The 25060-nt window shown below is 39.2% G+C and overlaps 2 protein-coding genes across 2 annotated transcripts in view; one reads left to right on the top strand and one right to left on the bottom strand.

The window, feature by feature from the left end:
• TTPA (alpha tocopherol transfer protein) overlaps window positions 1-845 on the bottom strand; it is a 38179-nt gene extending 37334 nt beyond the window's left edge. Inside the window, exon 1 of the mRNA XM_063393363.1 lies at window positions 337-845. Within this exon, the coding sequence (XP_063249433.1) occupies window positions 337-709 (373 nt within the window). The 5' untranslated portion in view covers window positions 710-845. The remainder of the gene's footprint in view (window positions 1-336) is intronic.
• Window positions 846-905: 60 nt separating this feature from the next.
• On the top strand, window positions 906-23876 carry YTHDF3 (YTH N6-methyladenosine RNA binding protein F3). The gene is made up of 5 exons (XM_063393351.1): window positions 906-1059; window positions 3082-3106; window positions 8295-8380; window positions 9693-11285; window positions 22902-23876. Exons 1-5 carry the CDS (start codon window positions 1036-1038, stop codon window positions 22923-22925), a joined length of 1752 nt encoding a protein of 583 aa, XP_063249421.1. The 5' UTR covers window positions 906-1035; the 3' UTR covers window positions 22926-23876.
• The last annotated feature ends 1184 nt before the right edge of the window (window positions 23877-25060 follow it).

Below are 25060 nucleotides of genomic sequence, written 5' to 3'. Positions count from 1 at the left end.
AGGATGGCTGAGAGGGCGCCTCATCAGCGTGTACAAGCATCTCAAGGGAGGCTGTCAAGAAGATGGATCCAGGCTTTTCGTGGCAATGCCAAGCAACAGCACAACAGGCAACGGACAGGAACCCATACACATTAGTTCCACCTGAATATGAGGAAGAACCTCCTTCTTGTGTGGGTGACCATGCCCTGGAACAGACTGCCCTCCCTACAGACATTCCAGAACGGTCTGGATACAATCCTGTGCCATCTGCTCTGACATGACCCTGCTTGAGCAGGGAGGTTGGAGCAGATGCCCCACTGTGATCCTTTCCAACCTGATCCATTCAGTGATTCTGACCCAGGAGAGGACGGCGTACAGGAGCGGCCGCAGGAAGGCCACCCGAGCGCTCCGCAGGCAGCACCAGCCGCTGCGGGGAGCCAAGGCTGGGTGGGCTCACGGCCCCGCCGCCCGGCCAGGCCGCCCTGCCGCAGCGGGTCCCCGGCACAGGCGCGGTGGAGCGCAGAGAACGCTCCAGAGCTCCCATCGCCGCCTTCCCCGGCACCGCTGCGCCGCACGCGCGCTCCCGGCCCGGCGGGGGCGGGAACAGCCCCGGCCGCTTCCGCCCGCCGCGCGCATGCGCACCCGCAGGCCCCGCCCCCCCGCGCACCGGGAGCCGCTGGGCGGCGGGAGGGCGCGCGCGCGCGGCGCCGCCTGGCGGCCCACGTGACATGGAGGAGGCGGGGACGGGGAGGGAAAGGTCAGCGGCGACGCCGGCGGCGGGGGGAGCGGAAGGTCAGGGCGGCGCGGAGCGGAAGTGGGAGCCGGAGCCTCGTCCGCCATTGTGGGGAAGCGGAGCCCAGAGCAAGGGGGGGAAGCGGCGCTGCGTCCGGCCGGCCGGCTCCTTCCAGCGGGAACCCGATCGGCGGCGGCGGCGAGCCCAGGCGGCGGCGGCGGCGGTGGGGAGGAGGCGGCGGAGGCGAGCGAGCGGCCCCGGCGTGCGGAATCACTCGAGGCCCAGGCGGAGCGGAGCGAGGGGATCGCGGCTCCCCGTGAAGAATGTCAGCCACCAGCGTCGACCAGGTACCGCCCGCGGGGTGAGGGGAGCGGCCGCCCGCTCTCTCCCCTTCCCTCTTCCCGGCCCCGTCGTTACCCCGGGCGGGGGAGGGCGGCGGCAGGGCGGCCACCTGCACCTTCCCTCGCCGCCGGGGCGGCGCGGTTCGCGGCCTCCTCCTTCCCTTCTTTCCCTCCCTCCTTCCCTCCGCGCCGCCATGGGGAGCGGCTGTCCATCGCAGCCGGGATGGCGGGCCTCTTTCCCGGCCCGGCCGCCCCTATTTATAACCGCTGAGCCGCGCCGGAGCGCTCCGCCTCCCCGCCCGCCCGCAGCGCCCGCCGCCCTCAGCCCCGAGCGCCGCCGGCCCGGCCCCCGCCCGCGGCCCTTTTGTGTGTGACCCGCTCGGGAGCCGGCCTTCCCCGGCCGGGGCCCCGGGCTCCCGGCTCTCCGCTCGGGGAGCGCCCTAGAGCCGGGCTCCCCGCGGCGCCGAGCGCCTCTCCTCTCCCTGCGCACCCTGAACTCCCCCAGGCTCCTCGTTACCGCATCCTTTCTCTTCTGCCTTTCGCTGGCCTCCCCCACCTTCGGGCCTCTGGCTTCTCCTTTTCCCTCGGCCTCCGCTTCTTCCAGCGGTTCTCAGTTCATCTCCCTGCGCTGTGCAGCACTTTTTAAAACTTGATCCTTCACGGAGCACAGAATTCGTTATTTTTTTACCTTTGCTAGGCCTCTGCTGGTCTTTCTTTCTGTCTGGAAGCTATTCTGTCTTGATCTCTGCTTCTTCCGTGGGTTTCTGCCGCTCCCAAAAGTTTTAGCCCTGCAGTCTCTTGTCTTTTATTTTCTCTCTGTGCTTTTAATGTTTTGTTTCTTTTGTCTCTTTGCATGCTCTCCAGTTTCCTTTAAGCATTTATTTCTAGCTCAGTGATCTCTTAGCTTTTCATTGTTCTATCTTTCATGAAAACTGCTTCTTCCCAACTTTTTCTAGTTCTGTGTCTCTTGCATGCCTTTGTGTCTGGATTAGATTCATCCCACAAGATGAGGTGGTTGGGGCTTTTCAGGTTACAGAGATTTTTCCCGTTTGGGGAGAGGTCAGTGTCTAACCAGTGCACCTCTAGATGAAGCAGCGTTGAACAATGTTATGGTAACTCCGGGAAAAATGCATATGAAAGTAACTTGGAGGTGGTTGCCTCCTAAACTTTCAAACCTCTGAATACTGAGCTCTTCAGGACTAAAAATTGTTAAGAGAGTAATGCAGCCTGGAGACCCGCTCCTGCTTAGTTGAAAGTAATATGAGAAGGTGAATTAGATTTTCATGGACTAGCATTTATTTTTCTAAGTTATTTTATCTTGATGCCGAGGAATTAAGGATACTGTAACTTGTAATGTTACATTGGTTCTTAGTGCATGACAGATTAACAGTGTTTTGTAATGACTAATCCTAAAAAAAAAAAAAAATCCTCTTTAATTATTTCCTTGTGTGAAAGGTTTGTACAGTCTGTATAGTTTCCTCAGCATAATTACCTAGGTGAGGAATGCACGACCTTAAGTTCAGCATGTGATACAAACTATATTCCTTTGTATATCTAAAAAGCAAGGCATTGTATGTTATTCTCTGATGAGTACCTGTCAGTCAGTTTAAAAGATGACATATCATAATGAAATTTGGGTACTGGCAGTAATCTTAAGGTACTAACTTTTTTTTAACTCTGTGTGTTATTTTTATTTATTGCTTATGTATTTTTTGGGTCCAGGGGCAATTAAAATTCACTTGTTCAGCTTTTCAGCAACATTTAAGCTTCACATGCTGTTAAATCCTAGATAATTTCAATATTTTTAGTAAAATTCCATCAGTTTTTGGTTGTGTAGTATTTTATAATGTTAAGTAATGTCACAACATTTTTATAATAGTGTGGTTTAGTATTATTTTGAAGTGATATTTAAATTGAAAAGGGCACAATTGGCAAATAAATAGAATTACACTGAAGTTGATATTAGAGGATTCTAACTGGACTTGTTTTGCTTCCCCCCCCCCCTCCCCCCCACTTTCCTATATACAGAGACCTAAAGGACAGGGAAATAAAGGTAAGTTAATACCTCGTATTTTTGTATAAATCTGTAATACTGCTTTTATGGAGGATAATGTCTGACAGTCATAGCAAGGGGTTGTAGGTATAGGATGACTTTTATTTCAGAGCAGGATGACAGCAAATTGTGTGCCAAAATGTTACTTCCTAGCACTTTCACTGTGGCACAGCGGTAGGTCAGTTCACAATGTGTTATTTTGCAAAAGATTAATGTCAGAAGTCAGTTAAATAGTTATTTCTTTTTAGCTGCCTTTGTGATATGTTTGTGTAATCTCTTCTTAGCAGTACACCTTGGGCCTTTCTGTGTAGTGAGTAGAATCATCAGGAATAATCTTTTGAACAGCTTCCTTAGTTTGCTAGACAGCAGCCATGTGACTAGTTACTCATATCTGTGAGCAGAAAACGTCACCTTCCTTATTCTCAGAATTTTTGTAGTCTTGCTTCATTTGAGCACCAGTAACTGATCTTTTGTCAGCGTTGGTAGGCCTTCTGTTTTCTGCTTTTCTCATGTTTCTGTCAAGATCTTAGTTTTTAAATACCATACTCAGTGGGGTTTCTTTCCCACAGAAGGAAGGAACTGCTAACTACTTAATATTCTTCTCTCTAAAATTCTTGGCAAGTCAGTTGTAAACAGTATTTCAGATTATATCTTGCAGTATTTTGTCTGGAATTTGTTTTCTCACTAATGTTCTACTTGGAATTTCTTTCCGCCTAAACAATCCACTTGTGCCCATTTAATTCTTAGCTGCTCAGCAAACTGAGCTATAGAATAGCACACAGCTACCTCTGTGTGTTAATATGCTTATTATACTTAGGCAGATAGGAAACTTTTTTTGTTATTGTTGGGTTTTTCTAGCTCATGTACTCTTTGCCTCTTAACTCATTATCTGAACTAATCTAATTGTTCTCTGTGAGCTGTCATTTAATGTTATCCACAGCATATTTCTTCTATTATTCTGCCTTTGTGCAGATTATCTGCTTCTTGTTACATGTATTGCTTGTGAGGTGGCTCGTGGTTCCCAGATCTCGCTGAATTTGGTCTGTTCTTTTTAATTTCTCTGCATTCACACAAAAATGAACGTTTGCCTCCTCAAGTGTTCTTAGTTTGGTCATTCTTGAATACTAGTTCTCTCATATTCTAATACTTCTACATTTTTTTTGCCCAAAGTGCACTTATTAGCTACTTCATGTTTTAAAATGGTTTGTGGTCATACCTTCCATGTTGCCCTTAAATGAGAAGAAAAGTCAGATTCATTATAGCAAGTAGTTTTGAATTACCATTTCTCAGTTTAGGTGAAGTTAATTAGATGCATCTGTTAGAGACTCACACAGGTAGTTTTTAAACTATACTGTCTGTATATGAATTGGACTGAAAGTATTAAACATCTCTGTTTATGTGCTATATTGCAGTGTGTGAAACTGCACTAGTCAGCTTTACTTTGGCTTATTTATGTTAGCATATTTTTGTGTTCTATAATTTGTCACTGCTGTGGAATGTCTGAATCAAAACACATCTCTGTTTGCTATGTAAGGAAGAGATTTTTGCATTTCTGAACTTGGATTTTTTTATGGAGTGCATCTTTTAAATAATAAATACTCATGTTGTATGCTCTTGGTGAGAGTATGACCTAAGTGAAAACTATAGTGAAACAGAACAATTAATTTCTGTTCTGTTAAATTATGTAGTGTAATGTCTGATTAGTGAAACTAAGTTATGACTTAGCATTAGATTAAAGGCTTAGGAGATGGTGCTACCATCTTCAGTGTAGCACAAGTTGTTGGCTTTGGGTTAGAGGCTTTTTCAAGTGGTTGAATAAAGTCAGTGTCAGCAGTCCTTACTGACCACATGTTAACAGACAGCAGTCTTTGAGTTGTCGTGATAGGTCTCAGCTTAGAGGAGCTTTGAGGGAAGATGTACTGAGTTAACAGACCAGTCTGAAGCTGCTTCTGTGCATAAGAGTAGTAATGTTAAGGAGGGTGGCAGAACCTGGCCACATGTCTGGTAGAGAGCATGTGAGAGAATGACTGAGTAGTAGAAGGGCTGAATACATATTTCATACTGAAAAGAAAAATATTAGACAAACGGTATTGGTAGGTAGCTGATTTTTACTGTCTAGTAAAGTGCCTTGGATGCTTTATTCTAATTGATTACAAACTGGTGTACCATGTTGTTTCCTTTGAGCACAATTGGTGAGACTGAAGTTCTAGTGTGTAGAACAGCACTATCTCTCTGTTATGTCAGATATTCATGTTGGTATTTCAGAGACCTGAATGAGTAAATCATCCTGTCACGAAAGTTTTCTTACTCTAGTTGTCAACTACTGTACAGTTGACATAAAACAGCAGAACTGGCATCCATCAAATTATGACTTATAGGGGAGTGGAGTAAAAAATAGGCGTTCCTGGAACTCTTTTTTTCCCCCCTTTTTGTTTTTTGTGCCATTGTATCATATCTGTCATAGGAAGGTGCTGACTTGTTTTTACACTTGTGTTTATAACAATTTTTTGTTTCGTAGGAGGCTTAAATGTAGTTATTAAGTTTAAGACAAGAATGATATGTCTTATGTTTCTTTTAGTATTTATTCTTCACAATAAAGTGTGATAACTTCTAATGAGAAAGGTATTCTTGTGCCTTTGCCCATCATTTTTTGAGTGGTTATTCCACAGATAGTAGCAGTTAAAAGAATATTAGCTTTAAGTTCCTCTATTTGATGAGTTGCTTCTTCCCAATATCTAATTACATTGTGTGTTTTCACAGTGTTTGCAGAAACATATGGTATTTATAGCGTTGTATTGATACAGATATTTTTAGTATCTGTAGATTAGTTTCAATGAGTGTTCTTCATGACTGCCCTGTTCAGTTGGAGCACTTAACATGAGATTTTGGGAATGAGGCATTCATTTGCTCTTGTTAAGTGTCTGTGTGGGCTACATTCTTCACTGTTAACACATTAGGTAAAGTTAGAACGAAAAGCTAAAAGAACAGGCTTCCAGTGATGCTATTTCACTGGGAAATGTATATATTTTACTAGGAAAAAGTCAGTCTAGAAATATTTTATGTCACTGATTTAATATCTCAGTATTCTACAGAATGAATAAAAAAGAAAATACATTTACAAGAATATTTAATGTTAGTTGTAATGTCAGACTGAAAATAATTGTCTTCAGTGACTTTTAGATACCTGTGGACCAAGAAACACAGCAGATCTACTTTTTATGAAGATTAGCTGTCAGTATGAGGAGATTATTTTGATGGGACTCTAGTCTTGACATACATCTGTTTATTCCTTTACTTGTGGTTGCACGCTTTTAAGAAACTTGTATGCTGCTGCCCGTGTTTTTCCTTATAATAGAATTGTGTTCAAGAGTTATGCTGTCTGTACTATTTGGTTAAGTCTAAGCAGTGAATGTGACATAGACGGAATGTTTTGAGGCTTATCCTGTGTGTAACTGAGCCAAATATAAAGAGGAATTCCAGCTCATTAATGTTACCACTGTGTGTGAATTCAGGATGATACATGACCTTAACTGAAACTATTTATGGGGGAAAAGACCCCCCCACCACCTAATGTTTTATTTAAACATGGTGTTTAATTAGGAATATTGTTCTGTCCAGTTCTAAACTGCATTGTACTCAGCATTGCTGGTCATATTTGACTGTTGCTAGTATAGAAATGCAGTGTGCCAGTTTGTAATAACTGAAGTATCTGGTGTTCTTTTAAAACTTCAAGAAGGTATTCAAAACACAGGTTACATTCTTCCCACATAATTGCTTTGAAAAAAAACTTCTGTGTTAAATTATGAATTTTTACCTTTTTTTTTTATTGCTGTCTGAAGTTAATAAAAACTTCCAGGGTTTTGATTATTCATTGTGATTATATCTATTGCTTTGTCATTTCTTTCAGCTAGTTTCATTCACTGAAGGCAGTTTTGTTTTAGGGATGTTAAAGTAAAATGTGAAAAAAAGTTAAAGCACCACTTGGCTTATAGTTTGAATTTTGGGTGGCAACCCCCCTACCCCCAATGAAGCAAGGAAAAACACCTGAGTCTTAATGCTAATTTCAACAAAGTTGAATATTTAATTACATGGTTGTATATGCTTTTCAGAAGCTTTTGCTAAAAGTGGGAAACCGTAAAGTTGGCTCCTAAGTCAGTTTTTTTAAGTTTCAGAAAATCTGTTGTTTTGTTACAACTTCTGCAGTTGTGGTTTTTCAGTGTGTCTTACTGCTCATCCTGAGACTTTCTTATTTCCCCCACACTGAACCTATTTGACCAAAAAAAAAAAAAAAAAGGGAAAAAAAAAAAAGAAAAGAAAGGTTGCATTTGGATAACCAATAATTTATTTTTGAGAACAGATCTTCATCTTCAGGTTGTGTAATTGAAAGTGCTGGTTTAAGTCTCTGTTCTGCTTTGCACCATGGGAAACAGAGGCACTTAGCAGAAATTTGCACAGTGTGGCTTTGTTTGAGCAGTAGCCTGGGGAATGGTAGAGAGACTCTTCAAGTAATTTGGGCAGCTGGAGAATCCCAGGTAGGTGTAACGCCTTAGATGAAATGAAAGGTACTGGGAGGCCAAGAAGAGCAGGTAGGAAGAGATTCCAGAATATAGTGGCATATGTGTTGGCAAAGGCTTGTAAATCACCCTTAGGGGTGATTATTAGCTTTTATTTCTGTCTTGCTTGGTCACCTCAGAGCTTCAGAGATGTCATTAATGCAGTACAGTTATGTAGGAAATAAGGGATTAAATGGCTGAATAGTGGTGTCCTTCGTGGTTGTCTTGGTGGGTGACTGCCTTTCCTCCTGGCAGGAGAAAGCAGTATGTTGCAACTTCCCCTGAACCTGTGGGAGATGTCTATAGATCAGGTTGGTCTGCACATTTGCACTTGGTCTGGTACTTCCAGAAATGCTGGATTTACTCCCTGTGCAAATAAGGTGTGCCTGTAGTTCTTCATATGTTTGTGGATTTCAGGAAAGAATAGTCAGGAGTAGACTGTTCTAGCTGCTATCTTTGCAGACCTCTCCTGAGATCTGATCCTCATGATCAGTAGAATAAGCTATTCTGTTTAAATTGGAATGGTGCTTAACAATAATATGTATTTCAATGTACAGGTGATTAAGAAGTGTTACCTAGATTGAAAGTGCAACGTAGATTTTCCAGAGAGTATTCTAATACAGACTTATTTTTAGTTTCAGTACAAAACGGTTCGATTCATCAAAAGGATGCAGTAAATGATGATGATTTTGAGCCATATCTAAGTAGTCAGACAAATCAGGTAAGTGAACACTGGTTACCACCTTGAAGTAAACTTTGATGTTCAGCTGAATTCCAGACTGAATTTTTGGATATTTCTTACTGTTACTGACTTGCCTGAATATACATGGAAATATAAATTTATATCATTTTTTCTCTCATCATAAAATATCTTAAGCAGATGAAGTATTCTTAAGAATTCTGGAAAAGCTTCAGTTTAAAAGCATGCTTTGATGTCTCTTGCTCTTGTGCTTCTGCTCTAGCTTCAGAAAGATGCAGTTACAAGAAACTTGAGCTAAAAAGCAAAACCAAACCCTTACATTTAAAACAAAATCATCATTTTGGATGCAGTCCAAAACAACAGTTTTATTGGCTCTGAGAATATATTAAGTGCTTGGACATTATTTCCTTTAAAAGTGGTAGAAGTAGCTCACAGCTCATGGTATAATAGATGGAAGCTTAATATCACTACAGCTTGATACAACTCTTCCGCCAAGAAGCTAATGGCTTGACTTCCAGAGCTGTGAATTGCCTCTGTAGTTGGAAGTCAATATGAGTTATGTTAAGTTTGTAAATTGGAGTGGTCTTGAGAGAGTGCAAGTTATTGAAAGACTAAGAATTTTACTTGCCTTCACTTTTTTTTTTTGCCAATAATACAACATTAAGGAGGCATCAGCTAGAGGATGATATATGCAGTTTTTTCTACAAAACAACACCAGAAGTCATATGGGGGTAGTTCTTCAAATGTCTCAAGAAGCAAATTATGTGATTTCCCAGGAGTCTGTCTGGTGTAGTACTGATTTAATGCCTATTCTTCATAGCATGGATATGTTACATTTTTTTTGTTGTTGCTACTCCTGAAACAAACAGGCATCCTTGCATCCATTTCACTGTAATATTCTATTTCACTGTAATATTCTAGTCTCCAATTAGAAGTGAGAAATATGACAAATCTAAGAATACCACAACTTTAAATCATAGTTGCAGGTATTTTTCTTTAGTTGTGAAGGTACAGTTATGACTTTTTTTTAGCGTAGCTTGTTATTTTCTTGATCCTGTTGGCATGGAGGCATTTAAAACCCAATTTAGTAGCTAAAAAAGAGGATAAATGTTCCAGAAAAAAAGGGGGCCCTTTAGTGCTTTGAGAAAGTCTCTTAAAGAAATGGCCATATCTGACCGATACCTTACTCCTCTTTTACATTTTGAGGAGTGGTGGAAGTTACAAATACGTTCATAAAACCCTTAAAAATTGTTTGGATTGTTTTACAGGGTTTTTTTTCCCCTGAGCATAATTGTCAATATTGCTGATTTTTTTAAATTTTATTTTCTTGCAGAGTAACAGCTATCCACCAATGTCAGACCCATATATGCCTAGCTATTATGCTCCATCCATTGGATTTCCATACTCTTTAGGTGAAGCAGCATGGTCAACTGCAGGTGACCCTCCAATGCCATATTTGACTACTTATGGACAGATGAGCAATGGTGAACACCATTACATACCCGATGGTGTATTTAGTCAACCTGGGGCATTAGGAAATACCCCTCCATTTCTTGGGCAGCATGGATTTAATTTTTTTCCTGGGAATGCAGACTTCTCTACATGGGGGACAAGTGGATCTCAGGGACAATCAACGCAAAGCTCTGCTTACAGCAGCAGCTATGGCTATCCACCTAGTTCTCTTGGGAGAGCCATAGCAGATGGACAGGCTGGATTTGGCAGTGATACTCTCAGCAAGGTGCCTGGGATTAGCAGCATTGAGCAAGGCATGACTGGACTGAAAATTGGTGGAGATATGACGGCTGCTGTAACAAAAACTGTAGGTTCAGCTCTGAGCAGTACAGGTATGACAAGCATTGCAGCTAACAGCGTGCCCCCAGTTAGCAGTTCAGCACCTAAACCAACCTCATGGGCTGCAATTGCAAGGAAACCTGCTAAACCTCAGCCGAAACTCAAGCCTAAAGGTAACGTGGGCATTGGGGGCCCTGCTGTACCGCCGCCACCTATAAAACACAACATGAATATTGGAACTTGGGATGACAAAGGGTCAGTGGTAAAAGCACCCCCAGCTCAACCAGTACTGCCTCCTCAGACTATAATCCAGCAGCCTCAGCCATTAATTCAACCACCACCATTGGTGCAAAGCCAACTGCCTCAACAGCAGCCTCAGCCACAGCAACCACAACAGCAACAAGGACCTCAGCAGCAGGCCCAGCCTCACCAGTTGCAGCAGCAACAGCTGCAAAACCGCTGGGTAGCTCCTCGTAATAGGGGTGTGGGCTTCAGCCAGAACAATGGAGCTGGTAGTGAGAACTTTGGTTTAGGTGTTGTATCCGTCAGCTCCTCACCTTCTGGTGTGGAAGTGCACCCAGTGCTGGAGAAACTAAAGGCCATAAACAACTACAATCCCAAAGACTTCGATTGGAATCTGAAGAATGGACGTGTGTTTATAATCAAAAGTTATTCAGAGGACGATATTCATCGCTCCATTAAGTACTCTATCTGGTGTAGTACTGAGCATGGGAATAAGCGCTTGGATGCTGCTTACCGGTCCCTGAATGGAAAAGGCCCACTCTATTTACTCTTCAGTGTGAATGGCAGTGGACACTTTTGTGGAGTGGCTGAGATGAAGTCTGTTGTGGACTACAATGCATATGCTGGTGTCTGGTCTCAGGATAAGTGGAAGGGGAAGTTTGATGTCAAATGGATCTTTGTCAAAGACGTTCCCAATAACCAACTGCGACACATTCGCTTGGAAAACAATGACAACAAACCGGTTACCAATTCGAGGGACACTCAAGAGGTACCCCTAGAAAAAGCCAAGCAAGTGCTTAAAATAATTGCTACTTTCAAGCATACCACCTCAATCTTTGATGACTTTGCACATTATGAGAAGCGTCAAGAGGAGGAGGAAGCCATGCGTAGGGTAAGAAATCAGTGTCATTACAGTAGCTCTCTTTTTTCTGTTTTTGGCAACCTTGTTTTTCATTAATCTGGAATTTCTGTCTGCAAGTGTTAAATCAGAAAGTGGTACTTTTTACTCGAAGTGTCTACTTGATATAACTGGCTGTTAATGAAAAAAATTAAGTTCCTGTAATTTGTTTGTTACTTCAGTCATCTGTTTTGTCACAATATTAACGTAGGCCTGAATAAGCAGACATCTGACATGTTCTGTTTCTTCAGTGCAAATGAAAACTGACTTGAGTCCATTATCCATAACCAAAGTCTTCTTGCTTAGATTTTTACAGTTTCTTGATGTCACAAAAAGGACCAGAAATTACAGAAGAAGTGTACTTTATTTAACATTACATTTCAATTCAAATTCTGCTTTAATGAAATGTTAACAGCATGATTAGTGTGAAAAACAGGTTTTCTCCTTTGTTCAGTTTATCTTTTGTGGAACTGTGAAACGCAGAAGTGATACAGGAATGACTTGTATAATGTCAAAATAATTTTTTTGACCTTTCTGATAGTGCATTTCTTAGAAAACGTAATTTGTAGTTCATTTCTGCAAAGAGGAGTAAATGTGAAACTCTGTAGAGAAACTTAGTTTTGGAGGCATTTCAGGAAATCAGACAAGAGAAAAGCATTTAATTCAACCAGTTTTATACTTGTCTACTTTGTCTTATGTACCCTCCCTAATCATAGCACTTGTGCTCACCGTTGGCCACAATATTTACTTTTCCTATATTTTTTTCCAGACTTGCCAGTAACTGTAAATGTATGATTTGTCTCATGGTTAGAAACATCTCAGGAGCTGTTTTTACCAGTTAGATGATAGGCAAGTATTTGAAAATGGGAGCTGCTGTCAGTACAGTTTGTTGCTAATGATCTCTGTTCATCATGTCACACTACTCACTGAGTAAAAACCCCCAGAAGTTTAGGGCTTATGCTGACTAGGGGCATTGAGACATGTGGAGTTGAGAGTTTGTTCACTTGAAGCTGATGCATAAAGAAGCTGCAAAGCAGGTGAAATGTTTACTTTTCTTAGGTTTCTAGTCCTGTGGTGGTTTCACTCCTGTTGTGTGTTCCTAATCCTTCAACATGTCTGTTGCATCTCTGTAGAACAGTGTCAGGCATACCCCAAATCAATTTTATAGTACTATTGCATGACTCTGCAAAAAATTATGTTGAAAGTTTCCTGTTGCTTGGATGCTAGATGAATAGCCCAGTTGGGTGTGTAATGCCTTTTGGATTTTTTTCCTAAAAAATGGATTATGCCCTAATGAGTATCATTACTTTCATGGTATCTCAGTGATGGGGTGATGGACTGCTTTCTTAACTAACATTCAATGTAAGGGGCAAACTTTGATCTTTCCAGGCTTTGGTACAACTTTGTCAAGTGTGGAGTCACCACCCAGTCAAGGGAGGTGATTGTCCCACCCTACCCTGTGCTGGTGAAGCCTCACCTCAAGTCTTGTGTGCAATTTTCAGTGTCACAATATAAGAAAGACATAAAGCTATTTGAGAGCATCCAGAAGGGCCACAAAGATGGTGGAGGTCTGGAGGGGAAGTTATGTGAGGAGAACCTGTGGACACTTGGTTTGTTCAGCTTGGAGGAGACTAAGGGGGAGACCTCATTGTGGTCTCATGAGGGGAAGGGGAGAGGCAGGCCCTGATTTCTTCTGTCTTGTGACCAGACAGAGGAAAAGAGGATGTTTGGGCACTGGAACAGGCTCCCCAGGGAGTGGTCACAGCTCCAAGCCTGACAGAGTTCAAGAAGTGTTTGGTCAATACTCTCAGGTAGATGGTGCAACTCTTGGGCTGTCCTGCACAGAGCCAGGAGTTGTTGGACTTTGGTCATCCTCATGGGCCCTTTCCAGACAGTCTGATTCTGTGATTTGTTGTGATTTTGTAATGTTTCAGGAGGACTAAGATTGTAATGTATCTGTGAAGCCTTCATGCTTCAGTATTTTCGAAATTTCCAAAATTTTGCGCTATTTCTCAAATAACTGGTTTGCTTCAAAAATATCTTTTTTGAAAAAAACCTGCACAAGTCATAATTCAAACATGCCCTAGCAACTCAGGAAGATTGTTTTATTTGTGGTTTTGTTCCCTCAGTAATAAGTAAAAGCCACAATATGTAATGAAAAGGAGGAATGTAGATTAGTGGAAGTGCTTCTGTGTGTGCTAAACTTAAAATTCAAAGTACTGAGTCCAGCATTTAGTAGATCTTGAACTAGGTAACTGTGATGACGGGTATTTGAGTAATAAAATAACATTGCTATTTGAATAATATCTTCAGAGAAACATACAGTATCTGTATGACTCAAGTACTGACCTCTTTTGTTTCTTTGTAAGTAGTTATCTTTCCCAACGCTCTTGAGGGAAAACTTGTCAAGATAGTTGCAGTAGTGGCCGTTGGCTCTTTCACAGCGTTGTACAAATTGGTTTTATAACCAATTATGAAAAATTGCTTTAGAATTGTGTAGGTTAGTCATGAGGTTTTCTCTTTGTAGCTGGATTTGAGGTGTGCCTTAAGCAAAATTAATATAGACTTAAAATATAGGAAGTTCAAATTAAACTAATGACATCTACTAAGAGTTTTATCTTTAGCATTCTCTTACGATTGAATGTTGATTTTAAATCTGTGTTTTTTCTTTTATCACACAGTGAACAAGCAATCTGTCTTTAAATTGTAAACATACAATTGTTAGTTCTTATGATTCAAGTCTGTAAATGCACCAATTAGTGTTGTAGGCTCTGGTTTGTGGTTAATTGAATAACTCTTTATTACCTAGTGCCAGCTAAGCTTTCATGGAGCTGTATTTAAATATGTGCTCTTTCTACTACCAGTACAACTGTGTAAATTAAGTTTGTGTCCATTTTCTTTGTCAGCTGTGGCAATCACTTTGTTTCCAGCATTTTGGTCATGCAAAAATGTGTTAATAACTGTTAACAAAATATTAAATGCATCAGGCAGCAGTAGTCCCTTCCATGTTTTTTGAAATTCAGTTAATGTTATTGCATAGGTGGTTACAAAATTTTGTACAGCGAGCAATCTAAATATCATAAACAGCAAATGATTTAGGGATTTAATTTGTTTTATAACTGTTCATCATTACAACTAATTTATCTTAAAATAGTTGGTTGTAAAAGATTAATCTTAACTCAGGGGGATCAATAATTCATTTTCAATATGGCTTAGCAGTATGTTTTATTAAAATACGGCAGCATACTTCTGAAAATGCAAGGAATAGTCTCTGATCTGAAGTGTGGAACTTCAGCCATGAAAATGACTAAGAATGGTCTCTTTAAGCATAAATACCAGAACTTTAGTGTCTACCCTGATGTAACCCTGGTGTGGGTAAGGTATCTGCAGCTGGGCTTGTGCAGTAATCATTCCTGTTCTCTTACAGCTCAGGTTCCAAACTCCTATTTTAAACATACAAATGCTGTGATCTTTTACCAAGGGATCAGTGATGCTTTTCATGAGTTCTGTCAGACATAGATTGAAATAATCTGGAATTCCATTTGTCTTTAGTTAACTGCTGCTTTAGGGTGCAAGTTTGCTGATTTGTATGCATATTATTTAAAAAGATGTTTTATTGTCTTTCAACAGAAAGGTATAATATGTAAATAAATGAAACAAATCTGAAAATATGCCTTTTAAGGCAACATAATTTCATTCTGGAAAGTAAAAGAATTGAAAATAAAGAAAAACACATGTAGTAGTAGCAGCTTTGCACCTGATCTCCAGTAAGTATATGAGAGAAAATAAAGTATGGTTTTGATTAAAAATGCAGTTGTCGGCAGACTGCAACTTCCTTGCCCTCCGGTGATGGCTTATTACCTAGGACTTCTTTTGGTACTTTTTGGTGGAGAATACTACTTTTGTAGCACACAGTGGGGAAAAAAGGTTGTGGTTTCCATGTAATTGTAGAGTGCTTTAGTAGATGGTTTTCTTAGTACGATAGTCCAGAAAAGTAATTGATTTTTATTCATAGATAAGACAGAAGAATTTAATGTATATATTTGTGTTTATCTAATTTGCATTTAATTTTTTTTACTTTTCAGGAAGCCTTTAAATGGCAGATAAATAAGCATTTAAAATTTTGTCTTTCTTCTGTTGTATTACATATCTTGTCATAAATAGGAATGCTGACGTAGCTAGAACTTCTTGAATCTCAAAAGGAGAAATTTTCTCCCCCTTCATTCTGATACCAATGTAACTTTTGTTTCTCTGATAATTGGGTCATTATCAGACTGCAGTGTTTTAAGCAGTGTAACTCCTTTCTAGGACATTGCTGACATTATGCTTGATTTGATATTTCTTAAAAATATCTTGAAAGGAGAAAACATCCATTAAGAGTGAACTGTAGCTGCTTCTTCCTTCTCTTAACTCCCAGCCATCAATTACTATATTATAATGTCAAAATCAGATATAGATCCATTCACAGATTTTCATTTAAGGAAAACAGATGATTGACAAATTTTCCATGCAGTTAGATGATACTTGTACTAAACAACTTTTAAAAGTTTGTGTGTTTACATCTAAAAGAGGTTTATGTGATAAACATGAAAGTATCCAAAAGAGGGTTATGTAATTAATATCTTCTGAGAAACATGTTCATTTCCTGTATGCTTTTGATGAAGTTTCAAGGGACATTATTCTGCAATTCCCTTGAACTTCATATTTATCAAGAGTGTCATCTTCATAATTGGAAGTGAGAAAGTAGAAACAGGAAACACTTCTTTTCCCTCCCTTGATAATCATAAGATGAATATGTGCCCCTGGTCATGGGAGATGATTATTTGGAGCTAGAATAATTTTGAACATACTGCACCAGAATTTTCTTTCCATGATGGTGTGCTTGTTTGCAGTGTCTTCATTTGCTTTTGCATCTTTAGTCTTTTGGAAGAACTTAAAAATGACCTTCATGTTCTTATGTTACAGACACAGGGATTTCAAATGTATCTGTTTTCTGTGCATTTGTAAGAGCCAATAGTTTCTCTTCCAAAGTACAGTTTAGAATTCATTAGAGGATGGGGATAGATGTTATATTGTGGTCTCTTACAGAGTGACCATGTAAGACTTTGAGCAGTGATGTTGCCTGCATTTCTCTAGTGATGATGCAAGAGGGAAAGTGCAATGTTGGACTGTTGAATAAAAGAGGTGGAAAGTAATTAAACTCATAGGCAGTCTTGGTTGACAGCAACACTTGTTCTTGTCATGGTTTTGTTTGAAATCCCCACCTGAAAATCAAGCCTATAAAGTCCTTTTTACAGTGTGGATTCAACTTCTCTTACTCTGGGAGTGGAAAGACCAATTTCTCCTGTAAAATAGGGACCCCTGTTGGAAAAGCAAGGAATATCAAGCAAATGGTTTACTTCAAAGCCTAAGAGACCAGTCACTTTTTGGAATCTAATACTTTATGTTCTTAAATATCAAGGCAGCTACCTAAGACAAGACTACAACTTAAGTTGTGATTTTTAAAATAAATGAGAAATTCTAAATCTCTTGTTCCAGAGCAGAAGCAGAAGTATACACAGATAGCTGTAAAAATGAGGCAACCTTCTGCTTCCTGCTACATCTCCTCAGATTTCAGTGCTCTATTGAGAACAAATAGTCTAGAACAGTGATGCATTTCCCGCAGTTTGCAGGGAAGAAATCAAACTGCGTATGGCAGAAAAGTCCCAACCTATGTGACTCTTCAGAGCCTTGCTTCATTCAGTCATACTGCAGATGGGCTAACTAGCAGAAGCTCAGTGCAGACTCCTGGAAGTGGATTGCTGGAAAAAATGGGACTTTAAAACGTACAGATCTTGCATGTATATTAAAGCTGTTCCTGTAGATTCAGTTGAACTAGGATTGTTTTAGATCAAAACCAGTTTGCTTGAAACTTTGTATTCATCTAGCTGAAATGAAACATTACAAAACATAGCAGATGATAGGTTTTTTGAGCCCAGTTCTTTGTGAATTTTTCAGGGGTTTGGTAGTGTAGTTAATGTGTAATTATTGTTTTGTTCTATACCCTACAGATTATAGTCAGTTGTAAAAAGTAAATGTAGATTTCCATGTTCACTGCATCTTCATATAAATAGGAAACCAAGATAAAGTAAATTCATTGTCCTTATGGTAGAATGGAATTTGAGTTACACCTATTCAAAGAGTGGTGTGAGGCTTAAAGAAAACCTGCCTGAGAAATTCTTCCTCAGTGTATTTTGTAAGCCCTTCAGTGAATGTTATTTCCCTTCCACGGCTACCATAAATTCTTAGCAGAGCAATTAAATATTGTGTTCTTGTTGCCTGTGAGCATCTGAGGAAAAACTAACCCAGGTGTCAGGGTCATCTTTCTGCTTCGTTTGCTGGGACAGAGGTCATCACTAAATGCAATTTCTATAGATTGGGTAAGAAGCTATCTCTTGTCAGTCTTCAAAAGTTAATGTTAAATTTCTGAGCACTGTTAACAAATAATAGTGAGGATCTGGAGGCTTTTTTCTCCCCTTTAAAACAGCTTACTGAAATGGCTGTCTTGTAGATAATAAGTCTGATATTTCAGTGTGTAATGATGTACAGTGCTGAAGCAAAGCTTTTGCTACTTGTAGTTAGAACTGGGTGATCCATCACTGAAAGTATCTGCCTGGGAAGACAGGACTGGAAGGGCTTTTCTGGCTCATGGAGTTCAAGCTTGGTTTCTGCAGATCCTTTCCTTGTTGTGTGATATCATATGGTGTCTTTAAGTAGTTGGGTTTCTTTCTTCACCTCTGCCTTCTGAATAGTTATACCCTGTGGAATTTCAGATGGGGATTAACTTCTTTCTGCCTTTATCATTACCATAATAAAATAATATGGTCTGTTGATGTTCTGCTAAGAATGCGTGAATTTGAAAAAAATAAAATAAATTTAAATTTATTTACCTTGTTACAGTAATTTTTTCCTATAACAGGAAAATATACTTACACGTATGTTTCAGTGACTAAGTAAAATGCCTTCAAAACTAGTAGGAAGAATGAATAAATTAGAAGTCTGGCTTTTGCAGAATTTCTTAATATTTATGTGCTTGAGAACTTTATATTCTGTCTGTAGTTCAACTGATCTTCAGCAGCAGGGTCTCAGATGAGTATTAATGTGTAAAGCTTACTGGGAGAAGGAGCTACTCTGAAGTTGTAAAACTTTATTTGACTTTGTATGTTAACTTTGATTTTTTTAATTTGTGCCTTGTGGTTTTCATGTTGGGTCAAGGAATAGAAGAAAATTAGTGTTTAGGGAGGGAATGGCATCTGCACAGGAAAAATTTCTATGTTCATTTAAGACTTCTAGAGACCCGTCTCATCTATTCCTTCCCTCCCTTCTTCCCAGAATTCCTAGAAGTGCTTCTCAGAGAAATGTATTTAAATATATTTATCTGTTTCTTTGGTAGTTTCTGTGTTGAGGAGATGTGCCATCTTTGGTTGGGAGTTCAAAAGTGAGAAGTTAAAAAGGACCAATTTTTTACACAACTTTAAAGTATCAGTAGTCTAGTTTACATTAAGAGCCAGTGAGATAAATGGAGCAAACAATTTCTGGCATTTTTCACTTTTCTAGTAATCTGTTTTTCATTGTGATTCTCAAGCACTAAGGTCAATGCTTATGCTGTCCTAGCTTTAATGGTACACTGGAGCAAAATAAATCGCAGATTATGGCTGATGGCATTAGTAAATGAGATTTCATGAACTTTGCTGTGGCTTCTTTTCACCACCTCTCCAGCTGCCTGCTCTGCCTCTGCCAGGTGTTTCTGCCCACGCAGCGCAGTTGGCAGAGCAGACGAGTGCCCGCGCCTCCCTTCACAGAATGCAGTCTGACATGTTAGCTTACATTGCAGATGAGCAGGGCTTCGAAGTTGAAGATTAAATCACAGTTTGCAGTAAAGCAGCTTCTGAAGCTGTTGTGAGAATGCTCCCTCTTGGGAGAGGGGCAGAGTAGACAGCTCCAGGCATGAATGCTTTCAACATTGCAGTAGGAGGCAGAGGTTTGGCAAAATTCTGGGGGTTGTTTGTTTGTTTGTTTTCAGGTATAACTGGAGGGTGTGTGGGAACTCTGCAATTGGCCTGTGAAAGTTTGCAACCCTGGATAGCTTCCAAATGGACACCTTGAAATGCTTGCACATGCAACTGCTGTAAAAATCAGCCAAAGTCATTCTTCCAGATCTGCCTTTTCTGACCTTGATCTTCTTGGAAAAAAAATACAGCCAAAGACTGTAGTAGCTTCTTGTTAGGCTATGTCTGCATTTACATGTAGATTACTTAAAATGAGGCTTTTCCATTTACCTTCTTTGTGGCAAAGAAATCGCAAAGTCAGGTTTGTGTGCATCTCAGCAGTTTCTTTCAAATCAGATCAGGAAATGTTATTGTTGCTTTGAATTTTGATATTTTGTTAGCACAGAGATTTCATTATATCTGAGGGTAAATTACATTGCAGCTACTTCTCAGCATGGGATCATTCAGTTAATGCTCTGAATTCAGACAACTAAAATTTGGAAGTAAGTCAGCTTTGCAGTTCAGACCAAGTTAATTTCAGAGTTCTATTTGTACTAGATTGATGCACATTTCTAAGGCCTAAGCAGTTTTTAGATTCACCTTTGCTTGGTTTGTGCAGAAGGTTATTTGCATGTGTGAAATCTGCTTGGCATATGGTCTGCAGCTAGCAGTACCTTAACCAACCAATATGTTTCCACATTGTCCTGATTTGAATGGTAACTATTTTCCATGTCCTGTTCATAAACTCCCCCTAAAGCTGGGTTACCTGACCATGGTGAGTTCTGAAGTGAAGTTGATCTTTGCCAGGGAACTTAAATATATAGGAGAAAGTTTTCACTCCAGAGCATGGTAAGAGATGTGACAACAGTTTTGCTTATCTGAATGTAAGAAATTAAATTAATAGGGTAAAAGAGAAGTGGTTATGCTGGAACTTGTACTCTGGTGCTGGAAACCTTCTATAGGTAAAGTCTTCTGTTAGTTTGTCTATAACCACAAAAAAACCCAAACAACAACAACAAAACAAGAATCAAAAAAGGGAAAAAAAAAAAAAAAAAAAAAAAAAAAAAAAAAAAAAAAAGGAAAAAAACCCACACCACCAAAAAAACCCCACACCATCAAAAAACCCAGGAAAATTACTTTTTGAGATAGGAAGACAGTGATTCAGGTGTCATCTGACTTGGAGTTGGGGAGGGGTTTGGTTTTGAGGGGAATACCACTGCCTGTGGTTTGAGTAAATCAGGTCTAATTTCTCTGTTTCACAGTACAGAGTGGCAAATGTCACCGATACCAGTATTTGAAGAATGTACTGTTCACTTGCACTGAGAAATGTCATGCTTGTATGTCTGCTTCAAGTATTTAAATATAAATGTAGTAATATGTAATTTTGAGACTACAGGAAAGATGTGCTGATATTTTGAAGCCTTTTTTTTCTCTGTAGAATTCAAAAGCAGCTGTAAAATTTTCAACACCTCCTTTTACTTAATCAATTGGAAGAAGGTAGTCAGGGTATCATTCCTTTGCTACTTTGAATTTTTATAAACTTAAATACGTTTTAAATTGAGGCCTTCACAAGGCATAGTGTTGGTCAGTTTGTAGTACAGCAACTTGAAATGCAGAGTCTTTCTAGACAGCCTGAATCAGTGCTTCTGTATGTAATACTTGCAAATGAACAGGATTTTAGTTATATACAGGTTGCATTTAAAATTGTTATGTATCTTAACATTGCAGTTTCATAGGCTCCTACTTATTACCACAGGAGTGTTTTTCGACACTTTGTGTAGTTCTTCCAGTTGAAGTCTGCTAATATTAGAGGAATAATCTGAGATGTGCCTGAGCAGGCTATTTTTGCATGTCTTACATGCATAGTGAGGCATGAGGCCAGTCATCATCTGTTTTCAGCCAAGAGTGCATTGGTAAGATATCAGCTTGTATTAATGACTGATACTATCAATCTTAAAAAGCAGTATCTTACTATGAAAATATTAGTTATGTGTTTTTGAACTAGGAAAAATATTTTTTTAGCAGAATAGTGCAAGTATTGGTTTCACTTTAAATGTACTGAAAATCTGCTCTAGCAAATGTCCAGTCTTAGACACACAGCTGCTGGCACTGTGAGCTGCTCATTGTGACCAAGACTGGGCTTATTGTTTTGGTTTTCATCTTGAAGCAACTTGGAGATCTGTTGTGGAAAGGACTAGATCACCAGTAATAACCAGTGTAAATGTTACATAATTTCTTCTTTCAATAGACTGTCTTTTTGGGAGAGTCCGTGTGGGGTCTAATGCTAAATTTGCAACTTTCTTAAATAGTTTCTAGCATAATAAAGTTTCAATGTGGTATTGGAGAGAGTGGTTTCGAAATTGTTCAAATGCCTCCTGGGTTATTTTGTTTCCCCTGCTATGTTACTGTTCCATTTATAACATGCAATAATAATAAAAATATGGAGAGGTATTTTATAGTTTTTATTCTCTTTTAATGGGGATGGGAACCTACCTCTCTTCCAAGCAGGGATTCATGTATTTTTTTAATGTGCTCAGTTGTACATATAAAGAAAGGTATTGTGGAAAATGCTGTCGAAAGATAAAGTCTTACTTTTTTACACTGACCAGTGTCTTTTTACAGGCTAGAAGATGTATTATGAAGGCAACAATATATAGTTTGTTGATCAGTTTTTATTTTTTTCCTGGAGGTTGTCATAATGCCTCAGTATATGTTTATCTTGAACAAAGTAGAGAAAATGGAGGATGATGATAAAGCTCTGAAAGTGTCACTTATTCTGTTAAACTTGTGCTATAGAATACGGATTTGTTAGTCCCTGATAGTCACAGTGCCATTAGTATTTTAGCCCTAAATGCCAAATGGGGCATTTCACAGTGTGGTGAGGGCTGTCTAGTTAGTATGGTCCTCACTGTGTCTCAGGCTCATACTGAAGTGAGGTTTCTTGGTAGCCATTCCTATTTCACAGTCTTTTCATTTTGTTATTGGTAGTAATGTCTAAAAAAGGTATGGATGACCTTCTTAAAAAAAAATCTTGCCACTTGAGCATTTTTGTGGAAGATGAGGTGTTGGGCCAACTAGTTACTTTATATTTTGGTCTTAAGCACTTTGAAACATTTTATTATATGGGGCTTTATATACCCTTATAATGGGAGATACCTGGGAATACCATATTTTTTCAGGGATATAATGGACGAAGAGTGTTTTTTGACAAGCCAAGCAGAAGATTTAGGGTACCTCTTGCCTTGTTTGTAGGTGCCATGGTCTCCTCGCTCAGTTCACTTTATGCAATATATTTTACTGTAAGTGAATTAAAATTGACATTCTAAGTCCTTTTTTGATTGCAGTTTTTTAGACCATGTTTGCCTTTCAGTTTGACATACACTTCTGTGTTTCTCTTTAAGGACTTGACTTAAATTGTATAACTTCATATTCCTGGAAATAATTGAAGCTTTTTCTTTGAAAGCATGTTGCTTGATTTAGATAAATTGCAAGCAAAGAAAATGCTGTAATGAAAGAAAAGCACATAATGTTGATCTGTGTGTATTAACATGATTGTCTTTTTTTGTTTGTGTTTTTTTTTCAGGAGAGAAATAGAAACAAACAATAACTATATGGAGATGTCCTGCTAGAATACAACACTAATGATGTAGACTCTGGAAATGCCTAATATGTCTAAGAAGACGTTATTAAAGCTTTTTTCTGCTTAAGGTGACATCTTTGAACACTTTAACACGAAATTGACTCTTCTTGTAATGGTTCTCATCAGTGCATCTGCCCTTATACTCTCTCACCAAACACACTTGAGAACTGTACCTTCGTCAAGCACTTTCTGTCCTGAAGCTTTTACCAGTATCTGCTGTCTTTTGTATTTATGCATCCTAGCTAAGGCACAGGAGACCGAACGAATGCAAGGATTCATTAACTCTTTGAATTTGTTAAATACTAACATTTAACCATTAGAAGTGGTTCAATGATGTGAGATTCACATTGCTTCAACTTAATTTTTTTCTTTGTTGTAGTTTTTTTAATTGTCAGTTTTTAGCTATTCAACAGATTAAAAGCAAATCATGCCATATTTAGTCCTGGAGTAAAACTCAAGTCTAAATGTTCATGTGAAAATTATTGTAGTAATCTTTTAATATGGCAGAGCAACTTTAAGCTGCAGTTTAGCCAAATGAATCGTAACATGAAATTATAATAGAATGACATTTCCCTTGTTTCAAACTGTTTGGTGTAAGAGAATATTAATATGCAGCTTGGTGGACACCACCAGTTAATGCACATTTCTTTATTTTTTTTTCTGTAACATGTATACTGAAAAAAGTGCATTTGTCTGAGGAACTGTTTGTTTGCTACCACTCAATGAATCTCAGTTTTGAGTAAATGTACCTCAGTCTAAATCAGACTTTTTATGACCTTTATAACTACATTTAAAATAATCTTTAATTCCTATTTCTGGGTGTTTGCAAGCCTGACAGATTGCTATCATGAAAGTGAAAATTTACTCCTCTAGGTGATTCACTAGCTAAATAAACATAATTCTTGTTTAGCAAGCATATACTCTGTTTCTCAAATTTTTTTGTTTCATTGTGCCAACGTCGAGGTGTTTTTCCCCCTACTTGAACATATTTTGAGAAAACTACTTTGGTCTGTGGAGTTGACATATTCATAACCATGTTAAGATGATTTTTGTAAGAACCATGCAACAAGAATTTTAGAATACATATTAAACGGGCCAGTTCTATACTAGTTTTTAACCTCTAACAAGTATATCTCCTGTTTCAGTTCATATAGCAACACGTTCTGTCTGCTGGAAGAGAATATTGAAAAACTGTTAAGCGGGTGTATTGACTGTACAAATTACTGAACAACCTGTACCAAACTCCAGGGATAGCTTTCCCTTTTTAGAACAGCGATGTAGAAGTCAGATATCTTATAGCTTAAAATAGCAGTAGCACATATTATTTGAACATGGTTCATGTCTTACTGTCCAACACAGATGTTTATACTGTATTTCAAGTCCTTCATTTACAGATTTTGGCAAAGTTGTGGAGCTTAAGTAGCAAAGGTTTGTGCTGGATACAGATGATTTTGCTGACTATTGCTTTCTCTCATCTTAAGCCCTTTGCACTCTTACAACCATGCAAACACAAGAAGTTCAATGCACACTTCTTGCTCATTATTTTAAATATTGTTAGACACTACAGAGAGCAGATATCAATCTTATTTTTTACTGCCAGTTATTTGGAAGCTCAGAAGGGAAGCTACTCCTGTATTTTGGAGTAAAGAAGCAATGTCACTTAGATGTGTAACAAATGGCAAGTGGGATAAGGGAGGGATAAGCAAAGTGCATATTGTAAGAGGAGACAGGGGACAAAGGTTTCAAGCCCAATCCCTATGAAATTTGGCTTCAGCCCAAAAATTACTGCTTCCATGTGTATCTGTTTTCTTGCTAACAGGTTTTATAGCTATTTGTTTCCCACTGTGGGCTGATCTATTCCAACTGTCATTGATCAACTGAAGTGGCAAAGGTCAATGTTGTGAGTCCAAAGAATGTAGTTCATCTGTGATCCCTCAAGGTATCAGCATGCTTCTGCTTCTTTGTTACAAAAATATCTTATGAGAATTCCCAGAAGTTTCCAGTTACCAGAAAGCTGATGTTAGAGTCAAGCATTCAAGAACTGATTGCATGTGCAACCCTAGTTTGCTTTCACTGCAGTATTCATATTTTTGCAGGCTTGG

The sequence above is a fragment of the Prinia subflava genome, chromosome 1, assembly GCF_021018805.1.
Source record: "Prinia subflava isolate CZ2003 ecotype Zambia chromosome 1, Cam_Psub_1.2, whole genome shotgun sequence".
NCBI classification, from domain to species: domain Eukaryota; kingdom Metazoa; phylum Chordata; class Aves; order Passeriformes; family Cisticolidae; genus Prinia; species Prinia subflava.
The sequence above is the reverse complement of the archived record's forward strand: the minus strand, read 5'-3'. Positions and strand labels throughout refer to the sequence as shown.

Bases quoted from the DNA above. Each gene is read 5' to 3' on its own strand.
- YTHDF3 (XM_063393351.1), top strand. From the start codon at position 1,036: ATGTCAGCCACCAGCGTCGACCAG. The intron at 3,107-8,294 runs GTAAGTTAATAC...ACTTATTTTTAG, and splicing joins TAAAGGACAGGGAAATAAAG to TTTCAGTACAAAACGGTTCG. The intron at 8,381-9,692 runs GTAAGTGAACAC...ATTTTCTTGCAG, and splicing joins TAAGTAGTCAGACAAATCAG to AGTAACAGCTATCCACCAAT.